This window comes from Poecile atricapillus, chromosome 13 (genome assembly GCF_030490865.1).
Source record: "Poecile atricapillus isolate bPoeAtr1 chromosome 13, bPoeAtr1.hap1, whole genome shotgun sequence".
Lineage (NCBI taxonomy): Eukaryota > Metazoa > Chordata > Aves > Passeriformes > Paridae > Poecile > Poecile atricapillus.
The window spans coordinates 8,526,707-8,554,621 of record NC_081261.1 but is presented as its reverse complement, the minus strand read 5'-3'; the positions used below and the strand labels follow the sequence as shown (position 1 = coordinate 8,554,621).

General features: G+C 38.0%; 1 protein-coding gene across 1 annotated transcript in view; it reads left to right on the top strand.

Annotated features, from left to right (window-relative positions):
* The window catches only part of SPOCK1 (SPARC (osteonectin), cwcv and kazal like domains proteoglycan 1), a 276,371-nt gene that overhangs the window by 69,851 nt on the left and 178,605 nt on the right, over positions 1–27,915 (top strand). Inside the window, exon 3 of the mRNA XM_058849085.1 lies at positions 17,081–17,126. Within this exon, the coding sequence (XP_058705068.1) occupies positions 17,081–17,126 (46 nt within the window). The remainder of the gene's footprint in view (positions 1–17,080; positions 17,127–27,915) is intronic.

Below are 27,915 nucleotides of genomic sequence, written 5' to 3'. Positions count from 1 at the left end.
GCATTTTATGTGTTTATATGAATTTGACACAGGAAATGAGAGGTCCCCAGAACATCCCTCAGTTCTCTCTGAAATTACTTTATTTTGAATGATGAGCTGAAATAAATAATGTTGATATATAAGGCAACAAGTATAGCATGATTGTTGCTTAGGAAGGATTTTTCTGTTGGTTGTACATCCAGCCCTGCTCAATCCATCTTCCATCTCAGGATGTTTTATTTTGCTAGACATTCCAGAAAAGCTAAGCATACTCTATGACAGCCAGGAGAATATATATGATGTATATAAATAAAGCAAATATTTTAGCTATCAGTCTGCTGAGCTGCAGAGGTACCTGTAGTATCTCAGTGCTCAGAGGGGGCTCAGAGCACTGCACTCCAAAGAGCCAAGCAATTTTTGACATTTTAAGAGACATATTGAGAAAAAAACAAGGATCATTTCTGGGATTTGAATGGTATTTTGAGGTGTTAAAATTTATCAGTATTTGGATTTGATAATCTTAGCTGCTAAAAACTTGACTAGGTCACTTTTGGAGGGGATTAGCTGCTCCTGGAGGACTGTTTCCCAAGTGCAAGCCTGGGAAAGGAGGAGATATTTTTAACTGCTTGAGGAGAGAGCTGGGAAGGTGACTGTCAGAAGCAACAGTGCTGTTCATGTGGGAAAGAGAACAGTCTGGTGTGCCATGTGTGGAGAACAGTGAACAAATCAGTCAGAGGAGGAACAGACAGAGCACAGGCCATGTAGGTGAGTTAGGGAATAAACAAAGGCCAGCTGCTGCCTTTCAGGGAAAATGATCAATTTTAACTGTGGCCAAGCTACCTTTGAATCTCACCATGCCATCTGTGGAAAAATAAGTCTCAGACATCAGAGTTGTGCAAACAGCCCATAAAACCATGTAGCCAAAAAACTTGGGTAAGCAATCAGAGACCTTTCTCCTTCATTGCATTTCTCAGTGCCCCCCGCTTTCCTTACCCCTGGGGCCAGCAAACCCATCCCAAGCTTCCCTGGAGGCCTGGAGATGTGCCCTGGGGCAGGGCTGTGTGTGTGTGTACACATCTGAACTGCTGGCTGCAATGCAGCAACAGAGCAAAGCACCTTTAAACCTTCACCATCAAAGAAGAGGAATGTGACTGTTTAAATAACACGTGGGAAGTGATGGTGCATTAGAAGCACTTGGAGGGTTTCTTCTTAGTGAAGTGGAATTTTAATCCATTAAATGAAAAATATACAATGTTATAGCCTGGTTAGAATGGACTGAAAGTAGATATAATCAGTGTGGAAATGGTGGAATTGTAATAAATTGAGAGTGTTATTATGTTTTGAACTTACTGACAATAAAGTTGTTGAGGTATGTCCAGAGGATGTGCTGTAACAAATGTCCAGCTTTCTAGGGATAAATTCTTTGCCTCAGTTTTCACAGAAGCACTGAATGATTAAAACTTCAAACAAATTAACTACAATCTAGTTTAGCCTTCTCTAGAAAATAATGTTGTCTGGCTTTGAAATATAAAGTAGGAAGCAATCCATTGTCTCGTTGATGGGTTCTGTAGGTACAAATAAACAGCGTTTATCAGGACACCAAAAAATATGTGAAAAATCTGGAAGTGGCAGAATGGTGAAAAAAGGCAAGTTTTGTGTGAGCAGTCCCTAAATAATAAATTTTCAGGAAATTCCTTCAAATATTCTTTTATTATAAAGACATAAGACATGGGCATGTAACTTCGTTTTACCCTACAACATAAGCAAGCCATGAATTGCTGGTTTTTCCAGTGCTGTTGCTGCAGATGACAGAAAGGAATCTGTAATGCTTAAGCACAGGAAGAAGTATTGTAAATGATCAGCCATAATTTTCCATTATATATATATATATATATATATATATATATATATATATATATAAATTAGGTGTTATTTCCTTAGTCTGTAGTCTGCTCTCATTTCTGTCATTTTTACATCTGTTCAAATCTGTTCATTTCAGTTCACGTACTGCTGATTTATATAATCTGTCCCAGTGAGTGCAAAGTAAACAGAGAGAAATAGGTAATTAAAGATATCAAGGACATTTAGGAAAGAGAAACTCTAGTGACAATCCATCAAATGCATTGGGATAGACGGTGAAAAATCATGGTATCTCAATGACAGCCAGAAGTGAAATGGAAGGCAGAATGGGAGTTGTTTTTCTGACATAAAGAATTGCCAGAGTGAAAGATAGTGAGAATACATTGGAGATGCAGATTGCAGAAAGCCAAGCAGCCAGCTAAGCTCATTATAAGAGGAAATAAAGAAATTGAGTGCATATCCTGAAGAACAAGTTAAAGGTATTTGAGTGATAAAGGAGAAAGCAGAGGGTTAACTGTAAACTGTCTTTTACTAAGAAATGTAACATGGTGGCTGAAAGCCAGTATGAGGTTAGGAGAAATTTAACAGATCAGTGAGAGCAAAGATTTAGCCTGATTGAATGAAAAACTAAGAAGAAAATCTGAGCCAAAGTGAAGAAATGCAAGTAATAAGAAATCTTTTAGGTAGTTGCATACTAAAGATGAAGCAGTAAGATCAGAACAAAAGCAACTGCTAACAATTTTCAGTAAACACTCCTTTTGTGGCTGGAATTGTCAGCAGTCACAGAGAAATCTTTGCAGTGTTTGTAAAGAGCCTTTCAGAGAGAAATAAAAGATGTACAGGTTATCGTGCAGTTCTCTTTATTGTCAATGCAAACCTTCAGGAGAAAAGCTGTACAATTGAAGGGGCACTCAGAAGATACTGAAGGTCTTAAAATCCAGAATTATGAACATTTTTGGTTAATGAATTTCTCTTTCCCCACCTTATTTGGAAATGCTGATGATTTTTTTTTTGAGGCAGGAATGTCAAATTAAGCATACAGAGCTAGATACAATAAGCTGTAAACCAGTCAGTGGAGGCAGTTTTAAGGGAGGCAAAGGGCTGCAGTTGAGAGTGTAATTGCACAGATATGGCAGCCAGGAGAGCACACTACAGGGTCACATCTTACAGTGACAAAGAGTCACACAGAATATTGAATATGGTTATTTTAAGTTCTAAGTATATTGATTTAGTGTGGGTTTTTCAAAAATGAAGGCTCCATTTTTTACTCCATTTACAGATATAGAGAAGAAGGAATTCTACTGAGGCAAAACACAGCCAAATAAAGCTGTACAGTTTTCTGCAGGGACGTTGATGTGGGGTGTATGTTTATTCATCCTTCTGAGCAGATGTGAGATTCATTGTGGCCATTTTCTTCAAGCTCTTCATGGCTCTTGTCATGATTAATGACACTAGATTTTTGAAAGGATATTTGCCCATGTATAATGGTGCCTTCCAGCAAATTTCAGGATCTACCAGCCTGTCTCAGAGGTGAACTATAGATGTAATCTCAGAAGTGGATCTGCTGTAAGGAAAAGAGTGATTAAGAAGTGCAAAATATAGTCTGATGGCAGATGGCTCTTGTTCCTGCTTGCCCTTTTGTTACTGGATTGTACTTCACCTTCTGGATTCATCTCACACTGGGTCAGACTTTCTCTTCAGTCATTATTGCTCATCCCACAGCAGTTCAGCTCACATGATCTAGATTTAACCATCCTAATCAGGATCTATTTTAGTCTTTGAAGCTCTTGAAGTAGTGTGCAGTGAGAACAGGGCATTTCTTCATTAGCATTTTAGTTTCCATTCCAGAGTACCTTAGAAACAAACCTCCCACTTATTTCGAGTCACTGCACTCCTCACATTGCAGAGCATGTGAAATGGATTCTTTATTGATGAAAAGAGAAAACAAGATGTGTTTGGAGATATGTGAACCTCATAGCCAAGGGATCAGTGCAGGGGATCAGGCTGGGGCTAGTCTGCTGCAAAGTGTGAACTTAATGAGCAGAACAGATGTTGGATCCTCAGTGTGAATCATCCTGTTCTGCAAATGCAGTCCCCAGGCACCCTGCTCTTGTTGTTGTAGATGTCAGAACCTGCACTGTAGGAGCCTTACCTGTGTCTCTGCTTTCCTTGCATAAGATACAGCTGCAAACCTGCTTCAGCAAATTGCCTCTGCTGAAGGGTCTGGTCCTTCCTCTGTCACAGAAGTGCTTTTCAGCCAGCAGCTTCTGTTAAGAAGCGATACACTAAAACATAATCTGCATTTTATTAACTGATTGCAGGATTCTAACATGAAAACAAGCACATGCTGTTTCCTTTAAACATCCACTGTGGAAGTCTCTATGTCTCAGTGTGGTTAAACCATAATTTTCTGAGGACTAGACAAACTGGGAGATCAAGAAGTGTTATATAGAGCAGATTTTTCCAGTCCTCAGCCAATATTAAAATTCCCTAAGATGTTTTTCATTCATCTGGATTTTTTTCTCTTGAATTCAGGATGCAGTTTCCCTCACAAACGTTTCTCAAACTACTTGGGTAAAAATGAGTTCACCTCTGTTAAAATATTCCTCCAGCTCATATTATGTTTGACTGAGCTGACAAATGGCTTGACAGCCTTCTTGAAATCTGCCAAAATACAGTGTCAGGAATGACAATGCCATGCAAGGTAATAATCTAAATGAATGTTGCTGCAGCTGAGCAGTCACATTCCTGATTCTCTATAATTCAGTTAGAATGAGGCAAGTCCCCAGATGTTTGCTTCTTAGCAATTGGAAAAGTTTGGGTTGTGTTCCCCTATTAACACATGATTATAATTCACATTTCATGGTTAGCTTGCAACAAATTTAACACATTTCAAATTATTCCTTAAATAATGGTGCTTTCTTTATCTGTTCGAACTCCACTGGAGCAAGAACTGCTGTTATTTAGTTTCTCAGAAATCCCAAACATACATGAATTAGAAGTTTCATAGTGTTTGTGGAGATGAATTCAGTCTTTTGGAGTATGGAACGTTAGTGGGTTTGAAGTGTAATTTCCAATTTGAGCTATCTGAGAGAGCCTACAAATAGACATTACAGCTTTAATATAAAAATTATCTTCTCTGCCTTACTAAAACGTGTCTTAATTCCATCAATATTTTAATGACACTGTATTATCACAGAATGACAGAATGGTCTGTGTTGGAAGAGACCTTAGAGATCATCTCATTCCAACCCCTGGAATGGGCAGGGACACCTTCCTCCAGAATTAGTTTGTTCAAAGCCCCATCTAGCCTGGCCTTGAACAGGGATGGGGCAGCCACAGCTTCTCTAAATTGCCAGGTAATTTAGTGTTTTATGTCTTGTAGTGCATGTTGTTTTCAGAGATCCTCAGCACGTTTCTTTAATTCTATATCCTGTAGTTGCAGCTGCAGTCTCAAATACACATTTCCTTTGATTTTATATCTCTAAGGGATGGAGATTAGTTTCACTGCAAGTTTGAACTATTTTCTCAGTTGTTAGAATTAAACAGCTAGTTGTATTAGACCTCAGGTGTAAAATTACAGCTGATCAAAATGCAAATGTTCTCTTTTTCTTAAAGAATTCTCTATGACCTTCTGTACTCTTCAGATGTCTGTCAATGCTGGCCTTTTCAGGTTCTGTTCTTTGCTGAAGTGCTGTTTTGATTTTCTTTAGACCCATTTCACAATTTAATCCCTTCAAGAGCGAGCAACTATAATGTCTAGAGAGCAGGAGCAGACTTCTGTTTACAACTGAACAGTTCAAAACTTTGAGATCTGGGAGCTCCATATTCTCTTGAGCCATGGGCACTTGGTGAGAAGGTTCCTGAGACTGGAAAATAAAGTTTTGCTACATGTTTCTTTCTCATGTCATTGTTCTCTCCGTGCCACACCACATACTGACCTTCTGTCACTGATGCAGAGGCTCATGTTCTGGCAGCCTCAGGAGTGCATTATATCTTCCTGCAGGAGACTCTTTCAGATGTGCCTCCTTGATCCCAGTGCATGCTACTGGAAGAAATCAAAGGTCACTTAGTTTTCTCAGTTATATCTGAATTTAGCTTGAATGTTGCCTTTTCGTGGTATCACAGCTGTGGAAGCCTAATACAACATATATTTCTTATTTATAATTTATTCATTTCTAAAACAGCTCTGAACATGTGTCAGTCATTGATACTGAATGTTGTTTCTGGAATGCTTACTCTGTGGAATTCCCTATGTACAGAATAACAAATCTTAAATGAGGAACCAAGTGCCAGTGCAAGCATAAATGAAATTATCAAAGTTTCTGAAAACAAGTAACACCACTGAATTATCTTTGAACCTTTCTGCTCCTTTGTTTGACATGATTCTGAAACAAAGAGTCCAAGTATAGCAACATAATGGGGTTTGTTATCAACTTCCATCTGACATTAAGATGTAGGATTTGCAGCAGTACTTTTGGGGTGAGCAGTTCTGGGATTTGTGCTTAGGTACAAGGGGTCACTGCCTCCCTCCCTCCTTGAGGGGAAGGTACTGAGATAGAGTAAAATCTTTATCCAATAATGCTGGAGTTCCCTTGCTGCCAAGGAGTCCTAGCAAAGAGAGGTGTGTAAATTAGAGCACCTTCTTCTTGCATTGCAAATGCAAGGCTTCTGTGGCTTAAAATGTTCAGCATGGATCTGAAGTTGCCTTTGTTCTATGGACTTCTTAAAAATAAATTATGCACAAATTGAGCAGTGAGGTGCTCCCTTCTGCTAAAATAAAGTGGGCTCAAAGGTAGTAGAAATCTGTGCTGAGGACACAAACAGCCTTAACATTTGAATTCCACTGGAACCATTACTGCAGTTTGTCTATCTGATGCCTGAATCAGAATATTTTGTTTCTTTGGCCTTTTTATCTTTTTATTTTTATTATTGTTATTGATTACTTGAGCTAAATCCTTTGAAATACCATTCCAAAAAAGCCTGTTTCTGTACAAAATACTATTGCTTCAACCAGACAGCAAATAGCAGTCACTGAGGAAACGTAAATTGTCACTGTTACTTTACAACTGACAACAACAGAAAATTAATTTCTTAATATTAATAAAAAATGTATTTAATCAAAGTAATAAATTAATGAGGAACTGTCAGTAAAAAGTTACATTCATGTATCTCCAATGATTTTTCAGGAAATGGGTAGAGATTACACAAGTCTGTCAAAAGAGCATCATGAAGGACTTTCCTGAATGAAGGGACTTCACCTGTGGATGTCCCATCCCTGGAAGTATTCAAAGCCAGCTTGGATGGGGCCCTGAGTAACCTGGGCTGGGGGTTATCGCCATGGATTGGAACTGGATGAGCTTTAAGGTCCCTTCCAACCCGAACCATTCTGTGACTCTGATGACTGAATCAGAGCTATTATGGACACTTTCATCACATGATATCTTTTATAAACCGAGCAAGGTACTTAACCTGCTGGGTGTTCAAGTTGTTGGTGACAACCAAAGTGAGGAGCCTTCACCTGAGGTGGAACAGCATTTCTGTTTGCAGGAACTGCTGCACATTTGTCACTGCTTTGCTCCTGTTAACCCACCCTCAGTTTTGCATAATGATTTTTGATGTAGTGTTCTTTTTTTTTTTTTCCTTAGAATGGATAAAATGTCAGAAACAATTAAGAGAATGATGTTATAAACTGGAATAGAAACTGCACATTTGTAATGGCTCACAGGGTTTCTAATCTAAAAATGTGTACAACCCTCTCCCACACTCAGCAGCTGGTTGTGTCATGGACTGGTTGCCCATGACTGCTTCTTCCTAATGCAGTTCTAAGAAATCTCAAATATGGGCTAAAACAGACTAAAGGGCTGCAAAGTTCTGCTTTTCAACAGCAGCATGTTTGATTTCACCTTTTGCAAAGGTTTCTTCAACAATACTCAGAACTAGATTTTCCTTGAAGCTACAAGTGAAGTACAAAGAAATGCCTGTGTGCTCCCAGTGCATTGCTCATAATCCAGTATAATTCATACAGTCTCTTTCCAGTCATTAGTTATGCATTTAAATAAGTATTTGAAAGACTTGGGACGTTGTAACCAATTTAATTGTCTCTACAGAAAACTGTGTCCCTAAATATCAGAGTTCGAGAAGTTGATTTTATTCAACTGCTGTTTGTTGCCTTGTATGTTTTGACCACTGGGATTTGTATATCTAAGTAGAACATCAGTATTTAATGCATAACTTTTATTTTATGACTTTGATATCAGGAAAATTATCACTTTATTTCATAATTTCATTATTCCCATTATGGTAAATTAGAAAAAAATTCACATGACTCAGAACAAATTTCTGAAAACTTGTAAAAAAAACCGAGAACTAGCAATGTATTTAATCATTATGCAAATTTTTATTCACTGTAAAGCAGTTCCCATGTATGAAAGCAGTGGTAGCATTAGATTTTTTTTTATGTGGGTGTTGTTCTCCAGATACAACCCCAGATAATCAGCTAAAAAACCCCACTGATTGTGTCAGAAACAGCTACTGCAGATGTACTGTCAAAGCAACAAGGGTACTGAAAGTAAAGTCACCTTGCCAATGGCCTTGTAACCTTCAGGTTAATGTGTTTGGCTTTCAAACTGCCTAAAAACAATTGCTTTCTAAGCATATAATTTGAATTTTTGACTGAAAATTAAGATGTGGAAAGAGTTTAGCAGCTCTCCTTTCAAGGTTTGTTTTCAGTATTACCCCTGTTGAGAATATGATTTATTAACAACACTACTCTCTATATAGAGAACCTTCAGGGGCCATTCCCCAATAATATTTGCAATTACAAACTGAGAAAGGCATAGTGGTTTTGGTAAGTGGAAAACGAGCAAATGACCATGTGAGAAAGCATCATTAGGCCAGGTTATTCTAGTAAGATTCACATTATGTGACCTGTGAATCTTCATTTCACATGGTGGGCACTTCTGTTATTTTTCTGTGTTAGTTTGGACCTTGTAATGCTCACCAGAGGCAGTGAGTTAACGTGGCTATCCAGCTGGGAATTCATGCCTAGTTTTAGTTCAGAGATCAGTGCTGCTTTGAGGAATTGCACCTGGAAGGAGAGGGAATATATTTTTGTTATCTCTGGCTCTGCTTCTTCCTTCCTGTCTGACTGTGCTGCTCAGCTGGGGAAAGTGGGAGCTGACGGTTCCCATTGCAGTGTTCAGTCTGGCCTGGGAGCTGTGGCTGTGAGAGCACAGCACATCCAGGGAGCAGCCAGTCCATCCCTCAGGAGCTCTGCCTTTCTGGCCTTGGGAGAGCTGTCCAGCCTGCAGCAGAACCTGCTGGGACACAGCACACACTCAAGTGTGAAAAGCTTTATGAATGTGAAGTTAGAGAGAATTATTTAATTCAAGCAGAGGTAGCAGACTCTTCAGCACATGCTAATGAGAGGAAGAGCTCAGCAGAAGTGTGCTGTAGCTCTGAAGTTAGTCTGCCAAAAGGAAGAGCAAAGAATAATAAAACCAAGACACTTTTCCCCTGCCAGCCCCCCAGTTTTAGACATTCCAGCATAGGCCAGCACAGACAGTTGTGTGTCCCAGGCACCCAAATATTGCAGCTCCATCAGCCATGTGTGCTGGCACAGGAGCTGCTGCCTCACAGCTGGCCCTCATTCATCCTGCTTGGAGCACAAGCAGAGAAAATGAGCATCTGTTAGCCCTCAACATTGTAGACATACACTCTGGCTTCATTCTTTTGGGTAAACAAAGAGTAGCTTGGGGTTTTTTAAGAAATATTTTTAATTCTTACTATATTTGTCTTTTTACAAAAAGACCTAAAAACTAAAAAAAAAAAACCCAAAAAACTCCCCCGAAACCTTAAAGCCAACCAACCAAAAAACCAAAACAAAACAAAAGAAACACAAAATCACAAAAACCAAAAAAAACCAAAAAAAACCAAAAAACAAACAAAAAACCCCCAAAACAACCAACTACAAAACCCAAGAGAGCAGCAGGAAGATTTTTATATAAAAGCCCATGTGACTGAGTTGTAGAGAATGACAGTTCTTATTCCAGCTGATCTGGGCTGAGGAGTTGTAAAGAATGTCATTTCTTATTCTAGGTGATCTGGGCTGAGGGGTAAGGAATAAAGGAATAAAAAGAATAAAATTTAATTTTATTCCAAATATTTAAATTTATTTTTTAAAATTTTTGCCACCCCAGGGAATGATTGTGAGTGTGGGTAAGAAAAGTCTACCCTGAAAGTGTCACCTCCCACTTTATCATTATTGCTCATGGAAACTTCTGGAAAAGTCTTTCAGAAAAACAGGAATAGCAAATCTTCCTTCCTGATATAGCAGGGCAAGATCCCAACCAACCAAAAAATCTTTTTAATACTTGAAAATAGAAACCCAGTAACATTCTGGGCCATTAATATGGCCAGAAGTTGATCTTGCACGTTAGTGGTAGTTGAGCGGAAGTTTGTGTGCTGAGAATTTGAGTCTCATGGGAAATCTGAGATTGTAAGATAAGGTCAAGGATCTTTTCAATGAACAATGATCAGTCAACACATCTGAGGACTCATTAGGATATTTATTTCTGAATTTTATACTATTATTAATAAACCACTGTTAATGTACTTGCCATATAAGAATCTAATGTGAATGGTTATACTTTTATCAGTTCATTTTATTTTTATTAATGACTTAGCATTCCAGGCAGGTCCTGACATCTGCAGACTTTTCATTACATGAGCTTGACTCTGCTTCCTTCTGCCATGGATTCTCTCAGTGTCACCACTTAATGTTGGGAGCTCTTTCAGTAAACCCAGATATTCCTGGCCTTTCTGTGACATTTCTCATTAAACTTAAACCTTTCCCATACAAAATTTAAAACTAACTATTTCCAGCACCAGCATTATTAATTCACTAAGCCAAAGCATCCTGTTTGGATGCAGTTCTCTGATTCCTGGGAGAGAGAGCACAGAATTAGCTAGAGACATCTGAACGTAGAGATCTCATTGGGGAGCTTTGTTCACTGAAGTACTCAGTGGGTAAAATACATTCTCTTCCTCTTAAGCAAATAAAAAAATAAATAGATAAATAAATAATGTGTAATTCGCTGACACAAGCTATTTGCTTAAAACAGGCAATGGGCCTTGGGGAGGTATTTATGACAGGGTGGATTGACTTCAGCAAGCAGCAGCTGGTGCTTTGACACTGCTTGGTGTTGGAGTGATCTGCACTGCAAGGTAGAGAGGCAGAAAATGCAGCTGCATCTTCCTGGAGCTAATTTTAACAAAAGCCATGAGCTGGTAATTACCAGTTTTTCAGCTGGTCCTTATGAGGGTAAACTGTTTATTCATAGAGGGAAGGTGAAAGAGGGAAACACTAAGCAGGGTGCAAAGCAGTGTTAATAAATGTTCTTCCTGGAGGTACTAAGAAATTTAAACTGGTGTTGGCTAGGAGGGGCTGGGAATGACAATTGATTCCTTGGGGGTCTCTGCGAGTCCTGGGCTTGCTCCTCTGTGCAGGAGGTTCCTCAGGAGGGGTCTGTGATGAGGTTTTCCTGATGATTCTGCACCAGTTCTCAGGGATCCTCCCAGGCCTTGGGGGAGCAAACTGAGCTGAGCTGGTTCTGAAAGGTACAAAATCAGGGGAATGTTTTCAGTCAGTATCTCGTTTCTGCTTGAGTCATACAAATAAGTTATAAGCTCAATTAATGCAACAAATATAAATATTTATGAATCCATTTAGCTAATGTTTGGCTGTATTTATAAATAAGAGCATCTTGCAAGAGCTTCTTTTTGACAAGTAAATAAAGTGTAGAGAGTGTTTGTGTGTTAAATTATCCATGCTTCATTAACTCTTCCAAAATATCAAGTCTTAGGTAATAGCTAAATTCAAAATGACAAAAGAGTAGGATTAGTGGGAATAACTTTAATACTTAAACTTCAGGAGAACAAGAAGCTGTTGTTTACTTTCTTAGTTGGTACAGGAAAAGAGGATAAATGTGTTTGATTTTGCCATTAATTTTTTTTTTTAAACTGTATTGTTATTGTAGTGATAAAAAGGGTGATAGGAGAGGAGAACAGTCTCATATTAATGTCCTGGTCTTAGGGACAATTTCTATTTGCTGATTTTTCTGAGGTAACAGGAAATTGTTTTAGACCCACGTCTACTTCAAGGCTTGATTTTTTTTTTGCAAATCAGAACACAGTCTATGAATTCTGACAAATCTGAGGGTTCTGATGAATGAAATTTTTGAAAGTTCTGATTGTTCTGGATTTTTGTGAAGTGTTAAATTAGTGTTTTTGACATGCCCTTTGCATACTTATTTTAAGCTATGAATGTTCTCTTGATTGACTTTGTTGACAGCACATCAATCTAAGTTGGCTGGATTTGACTTTTTGAATGATAAAGGATAATTTTGGTCTTCTTAAGAAACAACAATTTATTATACATGATGTGGTGAAATGGACTTCAGAACACGGTGCTAGTGATGCCATGGTCACCGTTTTGATCCCCATTTGGGCCATTTGCTTAAGAGTTGAACTTGATGATTCTTGACAGTCCCTTCCAACTCTGTGATTCTGTGAAAATGTGTTTGCTCTAATCTCTTGATTGCTCAGATCAACATAATAAAAATGCAATGAAGAACTGAGGCCCAAGTCTAGCAATTTATATTTGCTTTTATGATTTTTTTTTCATTTGTTTTGTTCTCAACTGATTCCTAAATCCGAGGGTAAAATCTAGATGGGTTCCATTATGCTCAGTGGTGAACAGATGCAGAACTGAAATGGAAGCTCCTGTCCCAAGTCTTGCAATATAATTAAGGTGGGGAGAAGTCACTGCTGAGCTTTCTGTGTGAGGGGCCCCTGGGCTCCCTGCCTTGCCTCCCCAGGCTGTTGCCCTCCTCAGGCAGGCAATAAATCTTATAAAGGGGGCAGAAAATAATCTTGCTAAAGGCCTTACCCCACCCCTAGTGAGAACAAAACTCTAGATTTCCTCAAAAATTGCATTGGGCCTGGTTTGACAGGAGTTGAATTCCTTTTCCTATAATTGGAATATTTAAGCTGTGATGTGAGATTCAGAGTCCATATGGAGCCAGTTGCAGAGGCCAAGCCAACACATCACTTTTCCTTTAACACTGAGTTGAGCTAAGGGTCTCTGAATCAGCCTTGGCTTGCAGTATCAGCTCTTCTCTTTTCATGCATGATTTTAGGTGTGCAGAGTCCCGTCAGTTAATTAAAAGATCAACTTAGTCATATGCAATCACTGAACCATAGGCAAAACCTTCAAAGTGTGAATTCTATGCAAGAAAGATATTTTCAAATATTTGTTCATCAAAAATATTTCTCGGTTGCTTTCACCTGCTGCACTGAAGTGGCCCTGTGCCTGGTTTTGCATTGCTTTCAAAGTCCAGCCAATAAAGAGTCTTTAAAGTCAGCTAGGAAAAAAGCTAAATTACGTCTCTCTTATACCAGGTATGTACAGATGACTGTGTGGAAAAACACTTTATGGTGGTTTTGCCTGCCAAAAGGGAATGAAAAAGCCTTTTTTGATGCCTTACAAGAAAGAAACATGTTAGTAAAATGGCATTTGGCTAATAGTGCAGCAGATAAAAACTGGGTCATGGCAGCAGAGGTGGAAAAGGCAGAAAAGAAAGAGAGAAAATTGTTTCATTTGGGGGTGAAGGTCATCTGAAATAAGTGATTTCACATTTAAAAGGCTACTAAGGAGAAAACTGATGAATGTTAACCTAATTTTGTATTGCTTTATTTAATTCTTTTTTCTTTTCTCATTTGTAATGCTTACGTGTTCAGGAAGTTGAGGTAGGTTTCTCAATTTTAACTTGTAAATATCCATAGAGTGAATAAAAATATTCACAATATATCATCATTCATTCTATATTTTAAACTCTTTTGATCCGCTGTTAATATTGTTACAAATGAAATGCATTGATACATGTTAATTATAAATGTGTGAATATTGATTAATTAACATGTTAATATGAAAATTGCATAACTTTCATTGTTACAGAAGGCATAAGGGATGTTTAGCACATTAGTATCAACCTTAGTAGAATGCTCAGAAATGCACAGATGTCTTTCTGTCAGGAAGGTGTTTCACTGAACGGGAAATTTAAATCTCTTCAATCAAGTTGATTGTATTTTTTCATATTATATATATATGTATATTATATATATAATATATATATACATATATATGTATATATATGTGTATACATATATATAACTATATATGTGCTGCTTCTCTGTTGGAAGAAGTTGCAGTGAAATGATGATTCTCCTTCAATGGCAACCAGAGTTCCACCTTCCAACAAAAGTCATTTGAGGATATTGTTATAAATCTCAGCCCCTTCCTGAGTACTGGCACAAAGCCCTGTCTGTTTCTGAGTCAGAGCTTGAAGGGTATATTTAAATGTGACACAGATTTTCTGCTCACCATATCCACAGGGTGAGTTTCACCTTTATGGTGCCATAACCCTTCAGTCTCAGTTGTTGCTGGTGTCGATGCTGAAGTGAAGCCCTGGTGCTGTATTTTGTGTTGTTGTGCTTTAATCCAGGTACCCCCCAACTCACACCCTCACCCTCCCCGTTACCTGGGTGCCATAGGGAAGAGAGCTGAGGGGGGAAAAAAAGGTAAACCCCATGATTTGTGATAAGAACAGCATTATTATTTATTATTATTTATTTATTATTACAGACATGAATATGTCTCTTAAAATAAATAAACCATAAGAAAGACAAGTAATGCCCAGTAAAATTTTCACCACCTGCTGAGCAGTGCCCAGCTGGTCCCCTGGTACTGACCATCTCCCCCCAGGTAACTCACCCCAGTTTATATTCTGGGCTTTAAGGTGTGGAATATCCCTTAGGCCAGTTTGGGTCTCTCTTCCTGGCCATTCTCCTCCTGGCTTCTCTCTGAAGAAACCTGGGAAACTGAAAAGTCTTTGGCTTGGAGTAAACACTCCTCAGCAACAACTAAAATATCAGTCTGTAATTAACATTATTCTCATCCTAAATCAGTGCTGTACCAGCTGCTAAGAGGAAAATTAATTCTATCCCAGCTGAAACCAGGACAGTTGTCCAACTGACTTAAGTTACTTTGTACTGCTATTGACTGCACTGCTCTAATGTAATTATAGTCAGTATTTACCCCTATAAATAATAATGGGCTTTATATTTTGAAAATCTCAAAGGTTTTCTCTATTTCACCTTTTAGGGTTTTTTTTTCCCCCAATATTTTTCCTTGTGTATTTTCTATGTTATCACACTAGTTTCAGGCACATTCTAAAATAAACATAATTTCAGTTTTCAAAATGGAATACTAAACAGGTCTGCATGAAGGAGAAGAGGAGGAATAATAGATCTACAGAAGAGATAGCTGTGTTGTAGGTATTTTTGTGAGCAAGGTGCATTTTTTGTAAAATACTCCTTTGACACTGAAATTGAGATAAACCCCCTTTCCCATCCTTCTTTCAAAACTGGTTCCATATGCCACCAGCATAAGAAATCCTTGTTGTGAATTATTTAACAGTTTCTGATGCTGAAAACCCAGCAGCAAAGCAACACCTTGGGAAAAAATGTAAGCAGGCAAAAAAGGAATATTTTGTTGTTGAAAAAAATTCTGCTATAAAAGCTGAAAACCCAACACATTCTGAAAAGTGATTAATGCTTGGTGAATTTAGCAGTACATCATCATCAGTTACAAAGCATTGTGTAACCATGAGGGGGTTTTTGTATTAGCAAAGCTGTGAAATTCAAAGGCAAGCCTGTGATTCTATTTCTGGTGCCAAACCCTGTACTTGTGAAGAAAAAAATATGGATACTTTTGATGTATCTGAAATAAATTATGGGTAATAGTCTTTGCAGTTATTGTGGAACATTATCGCTGTCCATGAAGTCGGTATGACACTGAGCATGAACATATTGCTTAAAAAAAAATATATCCATTTCTTCTTGCTAGTCATGCAGAATAATTTGATCTAAGCCAGCATTTGCCTGTGCTTGCCTGTTCCAGAGCAGCAGAACAATCCATGGTTTCCATGCTGTCCATGGTGTTCTGGAAGGAACATGAAGTGCATCTTCTGGTGTTCACTGAGGCTCTGGAGTCCTTCCTTCTGTAACAGCCTGTTCTGAACCCATAAAGTCATGCTGACTTCCAAATCTCCAAAATATTCCAGGTTAGGGTGACTGGATAGCATGAGAGCATGTGAAATTCAGTGTACTGGAGATAAACAAAGCCCTACAGAAGAAATAATTTAGATGTCTTATTCACACAGATGGGTTTTTAGTTACCGACCTGGCAGGAAAAAGAAATCTTGGTGTCATTCTGGACAGCTTGATGAATACATCTCTTTAGTGGCATCCCTCAGGAAATGAATATAGAATACTGGATATATTAAAAAGGAAGCAAAGATGAATATGCAGAAAAAAATGACAGTGTTGTAGAAATTTTCTATGCTTCCTCACCTCAAATAGATAATTCTGTTGTTACCATGTCCCCTCAAAGATGACACAAGTGAGATGCAGAATATTCTGAAACTGATGCATCAGTTGGGCTTAACTCCCAGTTCTTCATCACTAGGGTTGATGGCACTCTGAAGCAGGGAAAACTTTGCCTTCAGATAAATATTTACTAAGTACACAGAATACAGGTTGATCCAACACGTGGAAGAGTTTTCCATTCTGTCTAGAGAGAGACTGGTTTGCAACAAGTTTAATAATGGGAACAGTGACAAAAATATTCACTGTGAGTGCTCCTGGAAGTTGATGTACTATTTGATGTAGTGTTTGCAATATTACTCCTGCATTTCTATATGTTCACAATGGTGTGATTTACATGTGTCCAAATGGATGCATATTTGAATTTACTTTGCTGACCTTTCACCACACCAGGATGGTGTGGATCATGTTATACTACCTGAACAGTATGTTTTCTTGTCAAAGATTGTAGACTAACATGAAATAATACAGAGTTATTATAAAATACTTAATAATGGACATGGTTTCAAAAACAATCCAGAAGAAAAACTCAAGGTGCTGAATTCTTCATTCTTTAATTTCTAACCTGCATTAACCACTCTCTAGGACACAACCTGTTGATAGTCTTATCTGATTGGAGCTAAATCTGTTAGAATCAACACACAAATTGATTCATTTAGTTGTGTGAAATAGTACTGAAAACACTGATTGTATTTTTCCTGAAATTTCTTTTTTTTTTTTTATTCCCATTTAGGATGATTATTTCAGAAACTGGAATCCAAACAAGCCATTTGATCAAGGTAAACTTAGTACACATTTTGTAGTTGTTGTCTGCTATCTTGTGATATCCCCATATGCTTTATGTCTCTCTTCCTCTGTCTGTCCCATGCATTAGTGGAGAGCTATATTCATACTTACATCTTGTTCCTAATTTAGGCACAGCTTGAGGTGCTTTATGTAGAAGAGTTTAACTCATCTTGGTATTTTTTCACCATGTTTTTTAATCCCCATCCATTCCACTTTATATTCAATGATGAAATTTGTGCTCAGAGAGATTCTCTGTAACCATGAATCTTGGTTTAACATGCAATTTAAAACAGGGATCTTCACATTCATTTTCTTTCATGTTAAAGGCTTTGCTAAATTTATGTTGTAAATGTAACCACTGCATTTTCTAACACTCAAGGGGCCAATTCTTTAAAACCAGCTGTAATGCATGAATTTCAGGGCTGATTTTAAAAGGGAAATGGTGTTGTGTATATGCTGCTGTTCCAGGTGCAGGCTCTGTACTGTTTTGCACTTTGTCTTGGTGAGTGTTTAAGTTATGGCAGTACTTAAAATATTTCCAGGGCAGCCGCTAAAGGATAGGGAAAAAACCCGATCTAATTGTGTCCAGGATAGCACTGGACACAACATCCATACCAGGAAAAAGAAATTCAAAATTACTCAAGTGTTTAGGAAGAAAATACTTATTGGAAGTATCTGAAGGTGCTTTTGAAAATTTTGCTTTACATCTATTCTGTATTTCATTGCCAAGCATGTTCCTTGTATTGTCTGTAGCTCACAGGGATATCATTGGGGTTAGAGCTTAAGAGTGTAGATACTCTGTCTTTAGGGAAATGGAACTTCAGTGTCAAAGGAAAGGCAAAGTTGATGCTTTTGTCAAGACACATATCCACAGAGGTTTTCAAAAGCATTTGAGGGATTTAGGATTACAAATCCTATTGACTTCAAATGGAACTTATGCTCCTACCACTTTCAGAGGCCTTGTGACCCTCTGTCTTCCCAAGAGGAAAAACAAAAAGGTAAATCCTGGCAGAGTATTGCAGGGAGATTTTCAGCTGACATGCTTTCAAACCGTCCTGTTTATTGTGTTACTGAGATGTCTGACTCTGGGCAAAACCAGGAATGCTTGTAGAGAATCTAAAGTCACACATGAATACCTTGAAGGGATATGTCGGATGTCTGTTGAAGATTTCTGTCTCTTTATAAAGAAAAGGATTGTTTCTTTTTCAGCATGGAGTTTCTCTGACACTGTGGATGTCTCTGGTCAGGGAGCAGAATGCAGACTGAGGGGTGCAGTCTGAGCTGAGTGCTCTGCCTTGCACAAAGATCTGTGCACTGCTTTTTTTTCTCACTTAAATCTTACAAATGGATTTTATTTGGCCAGTAGATCATTCTTTTTGACAGACAATTTGCCCTGACTAGGACATTAAAAATAGCCACTCAAACGTTTCTAAAGAGATTTATTGCACAAAAAAAAAGTTTTAAAACTGTTGATTAGTTTAGTTATATACACAGAGCATGTGAGTCTTTAGTCATTGATTCCAGTGTTGTCACCCAAAAAATGAAGAGAAATCATATGTTGCTCTGTTGGGCCCTATGAGTCAGATGACTGACTAGACTAGTTTATATATGCATATAGGTGTGTATATGTGTATAAATGTATACATGATATATTTATGTGTATATGGAGGGAGTGGCATTAAAATAGAAACTGCTGAGATGAAGGGAGGGAGGAAGGGAAGCTTTCTCTTTCCCAGATGTTGCCACCAGAGCTTTAATTTCTGTAATTTTCCACAGAAAGGAAAAAGAATAGTCAGAAGAATAGTCAGAAGAATTTGTCCCAGCTCTTTTATGCAGCATGAGCTGCAAGACAATTGTTTAATCTGTTTTTCCTTTTCCATTCTCCCTGCTCTGGTATTTTTCCCATTTTTGGGGGAGTTTAAATGCCCCTTATGCTTTTGTATAGTTTTGAAGATAGGAAAGCTTTCATTTTATATTCTTTGGGATTCTGATATCCGGAGAGCTTGTGCAGATCCTGTGGTGAGGAGCCCTAGCTTGCTCCTGTGAATGCAGTGGCAGCTCTGTGTTCTCACCACACAATTGTTATTTTGAGAGCTATCCCAAAGGCTGCTTTTAACCTCACAAGACCAAGATTCTTCCTAGTTACTGAAGAGAAAAAAACTTCTCCAATGGGTGAATGAAAACAGATTTGGGACTTTATAGAAAATTTAAGTCTGGTGTCACCAAGCTAAAGCTCTTTTGTGCAAACACTAACTTTTTGGGACAGGTTTACAAGGTTTTAATATTAAAATTTAATATTAAAAATCTACTTCTCCATTCTAAATCTAAAATTCTTCTTGAATATTCTGCTTGTGAAGTCTTCATGTGGAGCCAGAGTGAAAGAGCTGGGAGAGCAGGGTTGGGAGTAACTGAAGGCAGGAGGTACCTGCCAGAGGGATCCCACAAAGGCAGCTGGAGGATTCCATATATTTAACAGATTTAAAAACCAACAGTAATCAGAGGTTTTGAAAATCAGCAGAGTTCTGCTTCCAGGCTTGTACTTCATTTGCATATTTTAAGGAAGTCTACTTCATCCAATGAAGTATTCTTTTGTAACAAAAAGCTGGCTTTATTCAGCAGGATGAATTATTTAATTGTGCATTGAAAAACAATAGCAGTGTAATCAAGCTGTCTGCTTTCTGCTTGCAGTGTGAAGAGAAATACCTGAGTGTTTTTCTCAAGAAAAGAAATACCTTCTTTTGTAAAAAAAAGCATTCATGGCTTTCACTGAAACCACCTCTAGGGAGTGACACGAGGTATCTTTGGGTAACAGACCTGTTCAAGGGAAGTCAACCTGAATGGTTCAACTGCAGCTCAGAGGGAACTTGAGTGATCAGAGGTTATTTTTAGCTGAGCTACCAGCCCAGCTTTCTATTCATCTTTAACCCAGGAGAAACCAGTATAAAAGTGAGCACCTTACCCACAGAGCTGAGCTAACGAGGCACTTGGACTGCAGAAGGCAGCAGAGTTTGTAGCTGGAAATGATTGCTGGTCATTAATATTGAACTCGGTTCTGTCACATTACAGAAACAAGAAAGCAGAAGAGCAGAAGGGGCAGGTTAGGATTTTGAAATATGAATCAAAGAGTTGGGTTTTTTCCTGACAAGGTCATTTGAGAGTTCTTAAGGAGCTTAACAGCTAACTTGGCATATTTTCCTAGTCTTCTTCACCCACTCTGGAAAAAGAAAAGAGAGAATAGGGGAAAACTTTAGCATAGCTCAAGCGAGAGATTTTGATGTGTGTCTCATATTCAGCACCTATTCAGAAAATGAACTCATTAAGACTTTATAGATTGTTAATTGAAAACTGTTAAATAAAAAAATAAAAAAAAGTTACTGAAAATTTCTGCTAGAAGCCACCTGTAAAATTGCTGGAAGCAGTTTGGAATGGTATCCAATTAGGCATATGACTTTTTAAAAGCATTGTTACCCAGAACACAGGTACTGTGGAGGTAATGTGGTGCATTTTGTATTGCAGATGCATGAGCTCTGAATCAAAACACATTTAAAACAGCTGCTATTATTACTAACACAGCTGTAGAAGGATGCAATAAGAGGGATAAAAATTTGATTGTGGTACTACTGATTTTTTTTCACAAATATGTGCTTAGAACCATCCACTGAGCTATGGAATTTTCTGTTCAAGGAGGGGCAAGTTTCCCCCTTTCCATTTGGATTGTGACACTGTCAGATGACTGCAGTGGATGGAGCTGGCCTGAGTCCCCTCCCTCAGCTCTGTCTTCAGCACTGAGGCACAAGGACTGGCTAGAAACAGGGTACAATTTTACCCATTGCTGGTGGTAGCAATACCAAATGTTCCAAGGTTCAGTGAAAAAAAAAAATCCTGATTAGAAATAGTCTGACCTTTCCCCCTTGTCTTCCAGCCTTTGTCTTTCTTTTCACTGTCTATTCCCAATCCTCTTCCCCAATAACTGAGAAACCTGGACAGGGATGTTCCTTTTCAGGGCTTTCATTATCTGTCCTTGGAGAGGAGGGAATACAAAAAAATTAAAAAAATTCAAATTACCTATTCCACTGTATTGTGTGAAAATCTTTATCTGCCTGAATTGAACCTATCAATGACTGACACTAATGTCAGACACATTCATTTAGACTTGACTATTATTATTAATTACAGACATGTACCCATTTCAAAGAGCTCCCCTTGAGCACTAATGAAAGGCTGAACTGGCAAAATACCCTCACTTTTGAAGAGGAAACAGTGCTTTTGAGTGGATTGAGGCCTCCAGTGTAGTGTAGCCTATGACTTTTGCAGCTCTGTGAAGTGAATTTGCCAAATTTAGAGCATTGCATTTCAAGATGAAGGTGTTGGTATCAACGCTTCTGCTCCTTGTGCCTCACATCCTACCTATGTCTTTCCAGTGTTTAAATCACAAATCCAGACTACAGAAATGTGCTTCTGCAGCTGTACAGAAAAAAAGTTTGCCTGAAATTCATAAGCCTGCCAAAACAAAAGGAGTGAAAATGGGAAGCCTGTGATGCAGGATGAAAATCATAGAACCTGCAATTATTTTTGAACATGTAATTTTCTGTTAGCCCAGTTAAGATGTTCTTTCAGAAAAGCCTGAATAAATTCCTCACAAAGAGATGTTTAGTACTGAACACATCTCTAGCCACAAATATATGTTAGTTTTATAATAAATGTTTTCTATTACAGTGCCTCAGATGGCAGATTTCAATTGAATAACTTATTTTGCAATTTATTTTTTGACTGTGCTTGAATTAGTTTTAGAGGCTTATTCATAGTGCAAGTGCACATGAATTATGTTTGCAAATCTTCAGTAAATCAGTCCAATTTTAGAACATGTTAACTGAATCAACCAAAAACAATAGCTGAGATGCAGCACATGAAATATACTGTCTCCCATCAAATGCATTTCAAGCACATATGGCTGCTTATCTCCAGGCAGATGCACGTGGTTCTTTTTGCATGCTAGAAGTGTAATATTAAATTCCTTATAAGCTTGTAAGCAACCAATTTTGTCATTAAATATGGCACGAGAAGTGACAGCGCTGGGGTCCTTGTGTGTGATTGCATTATGGCTGATGTGCTTTCAGCAGAGACAGTGATCGATAGGCTGCTTGGCTGGAATTTTATTAGCACTTGGGGAGCACTTGTTAGTTTTGTCAATAATGCTGCTGGCTTGCTTTTAATATCTCTTACTTCATTGACTGTGAAGCAGACATGATTTTCAAAGGGGAATTCATGCCCTCCCCATGCTCATCCAGCTCCCATTGAAATAAGAGCATTTTTGGGGACTATGACAGAACCCAGCCCTGCTCTCTTTGGCATCTTTCAGGGACCAGGGGTCTCCATCCCTGTGCTTTGGTTTAGTATACAGGAATTCATGTTTGGTAACCTACCTAGACCTTTAAAGATTGTGTGTAAAATACACATCTGCAAATCTTCCTTATTTGCTGCAAACCAGCTTTGGTTTGTATTCTGATTTAAGAAGGCCAAACCAGTGAGTGTCCAGCATTGAAATATTATTTGACTTAAATATTGGATGGTATAGCATCTGCATGCCAGAATGACCCTTGAATCACTAGCCAGTCAGAAGAGTAGTTTGAACAGTATTTAAACATGTTTATATGCTTGTCACTTAATGGATGATTACTGTCATTTGGTTCTAGATGAAAAACAGGAACTCCTGTGGAGAACGAAAGTAGAAGGCAGAGTGGCAATGGCCATAAATATCCATAATGGAGAATTTATTCCATTTTTAGAAAGAGAAAAACATCAAAATAAAGACAATTTGTGTCAAATATAGATTTAAGTAAACTAAGAATTAGAGAAAGAAAAATAGGGATAATTAGCATTTGCTCAATGTAGAAAGCACAAACATCAATTATCCAAAAGCAGGAGCTTGGCTAATGACAAGACTTTTAACAACTGCAGTGACAAGAGGTTGCCTACAGCTGAGTGGACTCTTTAGGGTGCACAGGTGGTAGCCCCAACCCTGAAAGCCAAGTACAAAATGAGATGTTCGGGCAAAAATTTAGAAATAGCAATTTTTACAAGTGTTTTAGAAAAAAAGAAAAAGAAATCAAAAAAAATGATGGCTCAGTGGAGAGAGATGTTCATGTAAAGGCACTGCTGAGAAGGCCAAAGCTTTGGTACCTGACTTTGCTTTGGCTTTCACATTAAAGAGCTGCTGAGACCAGGTGGTAACTGTATTTGATATCTTAAGCTGGAGTGTAAAATTCTAGATGAGGGAAAGGACAGGCTTGGGTAAATTAGATATCTGCAAATCAGCTGGAATTGATTTATGGTTTAAAGGAATTGGCTGAAATAATTTCAGAGATACTGAAAATTATCCTTGAAAAGTTACAAAAATGTATAAGAATGGGAAAAGACAAGCAACATGGTATTTTTTATCATTAAGGAAAGGAAGAAAATGAGAAAATGTATCCTGTGAGTTAAACCTAAAATCATGGTAAAAAAACTCCCACACTAGGATAAATATTAAAGCAAATATTTGTTAGCATCAATAAGGTAAGGGAGTGAATAAAACTGGCATGGATGTCAAAATAAACTCAGTTTCTTCTGTGACAATTACAGGCCTTGAGACTCAGGGATAAGATTGCAGCATCACATATCTTGACTTAATAAGGTTTTTGACATTGGTTTCCATTGCTGCCTCATAAGCAAGTTAAAGAGGTGTTGTGTAAAATAAATAATTATGAGGTGGATACAAAATCAGTTAGAAAACTATGTTCTGGTAGTACCTGTCAATGGTTCAGTGTCAGGCTGGGAGGATAAATTGAGTAGAGGTCTCTGTGATCTCTTTTGGGTCCACTATTATTTCCCACTTTTTAATATTTACTGTTATTTACTATTTTAATTAAAATATAGATGTTGAAATTAGGCTGCCTATTAAATGTAGCATGGAAATAAAATTCTCAGTCACCTTAAGAAATTTAAGAAACAGTCAGAAAACAAAGGCTGAATTTAGTCTAGGCAGATGCAAAGTTCTTAGATAAGAACAATCATCCGCACAAAACAGGATGAAAACCAATCAGTAATAGATTTGGAGCAAAGGGCTGGGGGATTATAATGGATTACAAATAGAACATGAGTCAACAATGTCATTCTGCTGCAGAAAAAGGCAAATGTTACACTGGCATGTGTAACTGTGAGTAATCCTTCAGCTTTAGGCAGTGCCAGTAAGACCTTGGCTGGAATACATTGTCCAGATTTGAGTACCAGGCTTCTTGGGTACTGTGAATCAGCTGGAAAGTACCCACAGAAATGTAACAGGGATGATCAGAGTTGCAGAAAATATCCTCTGCAAAGAAAGACAGAAGAAGAGCAAGCCAACAAAACAGCAACAACAAGCCAAAATAACCCACAAAAACCCAAAACAACACACAAATCCTGTTTTCAAATACTTAAAATTAGCTGCAAGGTGGAGGGCTGATTCTATGTCCGTTGTGGGTACAACAAGGGGGACTAATTTCACACTGCAGCAAAGAAGATTAATTTTAGCCTTCATAGTGGTGGCAATGTTTAAGCATTGGGAGAGATATTTTAAAGAGGATGTCGAGGCTGTTGAAAGGTGTTCTGAAACATGTTAGACATGTTAGACAAATGTCTTGCAGATAATGACCCATGGGTAGCTAGTCTAGCAGTGGAGAGGGGGAATGGAACCAGCATCCTTCCCACAACTGCCATTCTAGCACCGTGATTCTGTGATGGTCTTTTGATTAATGAAAACCAGCTAATTCCATTGAAATTGCAGAAGTGCTGAAGGAAGTATTTCTTAAATAAATTAAATAAATTTTAAATAAAATAAAATTTAAATAAATTTCCAGTCAAAGCAAAGAATGGAAAAATGAACCAGTATCCTTGATAGATGTTTTGGCACCACCTGAAAAAAATCAGGTTTTTATTTGAAGGTAGTAATGTTCATAAACTGCAAGATAGGCAAGATAGGCACTAACCATGATTGTCATGGGCTTGCAAAAGCTCTGTGAATGTAAATAGGGACTGGCAAAAGGAGGCCCATTTTCTCTGACCACTTCTCCCTCTCTCTTGCTTTCTCATGGTCAGGAGGACTTCCTAGGGATGTTGTACTTGGTGTTAGTAGTTGTTCGTTGTTTTCTTTCCTCCAGATGGAATAAAGGTTGTGATCTCACCCTAAGGCTGAAGATTTGGATAGAAATCAGTTAACTGTTCTTTTTCAATTCATTAGCTAAGATGCAATGACACATATGTATTTAGGAATTAAATCTCCCTCTGCTGTAAACCTGAGTGCCCAGGTCATCAAAAGTGCATCTCAGCTATTTTACTTCCTCTTCTTATTGCTTCAAATTAAACATATTTGCATCAAATAATATTTGAAATATTAGAAAGAAATATTATTTCTTCTCTAAGCTGATTATTTGCATTCCAGCTTTGCAGCCTTGGTCATTTGGAAAGTTACTCTAAGCACCAAACTGCTGATGATAAGCAGTCCATGGCAAGATGATGGCGAGAAGGTTTCAAATACATTCTGACTCTGTTCTGCAGCAAAAAATTCCCTAAGCATAGTATGTTGAAAGTTAGTTTGACAAGTGCTGTTTAGTCATTTGATCTCATTCTGTCTTTTCTCTCCATGTCAGTATATCCATGGACTTCACCATCGACACCTGTTTGTGTTTAGCAGTTATTGCCCAACAGCTTTGAAAGGCTTGTCAAATTTACATACATTTATTTGAAGTTCAGGGACAGGAAAGCCATATCTGAAGACTGAAATTTTACTTCTACTGTCCTTCTTGCAAGGTGTGTTTGAGGATTTATTCTGTTTTACCCAGGGAAGACCAGTAGCAGCACTGTTTGCTTAAGGATGTGGATCTTTTCACTGCCTCTTGTGCTGTAGAAGGATGCAGGCAGATGAAGTGCTGACCCAAAATGTGGAAGTATTAGATTCACTTTAACTACAAGGCAGGGCAGTACAATAAAACCTGCAATATAAATATGTTCTGCTCTTGGGATAGTTTTAATTTATACTCTGAGCAATCCAATCAATCTCTCACTGCCCATCTTATCTGTAACAAGTAAACAGAACTCTGTGATAACTGGATGTACAGTAGAGCAATCCTAGGGATCGTTGCACATTACAGCCACCTTTAATGCAATGTACAGAAGCATTACTGTAATTATTTTTCTGTGATCTATCTGTGTGTTCATGGAGTTTATCCTTTATTTAATTGCTGGGGGTTAAAATTCATTAGAAGAGGCTCATATTCTCTATATGCAAATGTATCTTTGCTGGGAAGGCTCCAGCATTGAGGCTTGTTTAACTCTTCAGTGGATCCTTTGGAATGACCTTTCATATTTAAAGCCAGTGAAAGGTTGCTGACATGACCAGAAGTCTGTAAAACCGAAAGGGAAGAACCTCTGCATTTCATAGTGTTAAATACAGGCATGTAACAAAAAATGGTTCTATCTCAGTGGACCATAAAGCTGCCTAAGGACAGTGTTAGCTAAAAGAAATCCAGCAGCCATTATTTGTTAATCTTGTTCTCAACTCTAGCATATGGTTATAGTTAATTCAGTCTAACCCAACATTTATTTATTTTTATATTTATTTTTATATTTGAGGTTTTATTTATCCTCAATATCCAGATTATGTTTAGCTATTCCAAAGAAGATAAAAGTAAAACCATGAAAAGCCATGTTCAAGTAGAGTCATGAAAAGCACAAGTCTATTTGGAAAATACCAGCAGGATATTAATGTGAATGATATATCCAAGTATCAGAAACATAAATATATTGGTTGTAATAGTTTAGACATAAAGAGTATGTATGAGTTATTATGTTTTTCATCTTTACATACTTCATCAATAGAACTCCTAAATACAACATTGCTGTTTGCTGGCTATAGGCTGTCCTCAGTTGTTCCCCCTCCTAATTGCCTCACATAGCTCCTGGCTTCATCATTAGTCTGTTGCAAGAAATGGGACTTGGTATTTAGGGAAACATTATTCATTTTCCTTATGTTTCTACTTCTAAGCTGCTTTTTCATGAAGTGGCACTTCTAGTGTATTTTCCTACACAGGACTGTGGCAATAACATTTTCCCAATGCCTATAAATAAATTAAGTATACTGTGGCTTGAAAGAGAAATTGCTATCAGCTGGTGTTCCACTACCTACAAAACATTTTATCTTATTTCAGTTTCTATTACTTTGCTCTCCCTTGATTTTCTAGGGGAAGTTGTGTTCCCTGTTAGTGTCATGTGGTGCATTTGTGAGCAGCGTGCTTGATGTATGGAACTATCACAGGCACCCAGTGTGGAGAGCTCTGCTTTGGAAATTGCATTGAAGATGAACTTTTTGGCAGATGAAAGTGTTGATATGATTTGGAAATAGGGCTGTTTGTATCAGTCAGTCAGGTATTTCGTTTTATAAGATGGAAGGAAAAAATAAAGGTTGGAGATGAAGGAGGAGAAAGAGGCCACCTGTCTAGAGGAAGCGGAGAGCCTGGAAGGAGGAATGCACTCCAGGGCTATATATCTGGATTTTATAAGAATGCAACAAGTTAATTTCTCTTCACAGGCTGCAATTTTAATTTCTCATCTCCACAGTTACTCAAAAGCTGGAGTTGGTCGTTCATTTTTTCTGTGGTTCCGATTAGGAAGCCATTCTGAGCTCTAGCTAAGCCTAATTAACCTTCAGTGGGCTAAAGTTAGATGGGACCAGGTGCAAACAAGATGCACACTGGGCCTCTTCTAGGCACT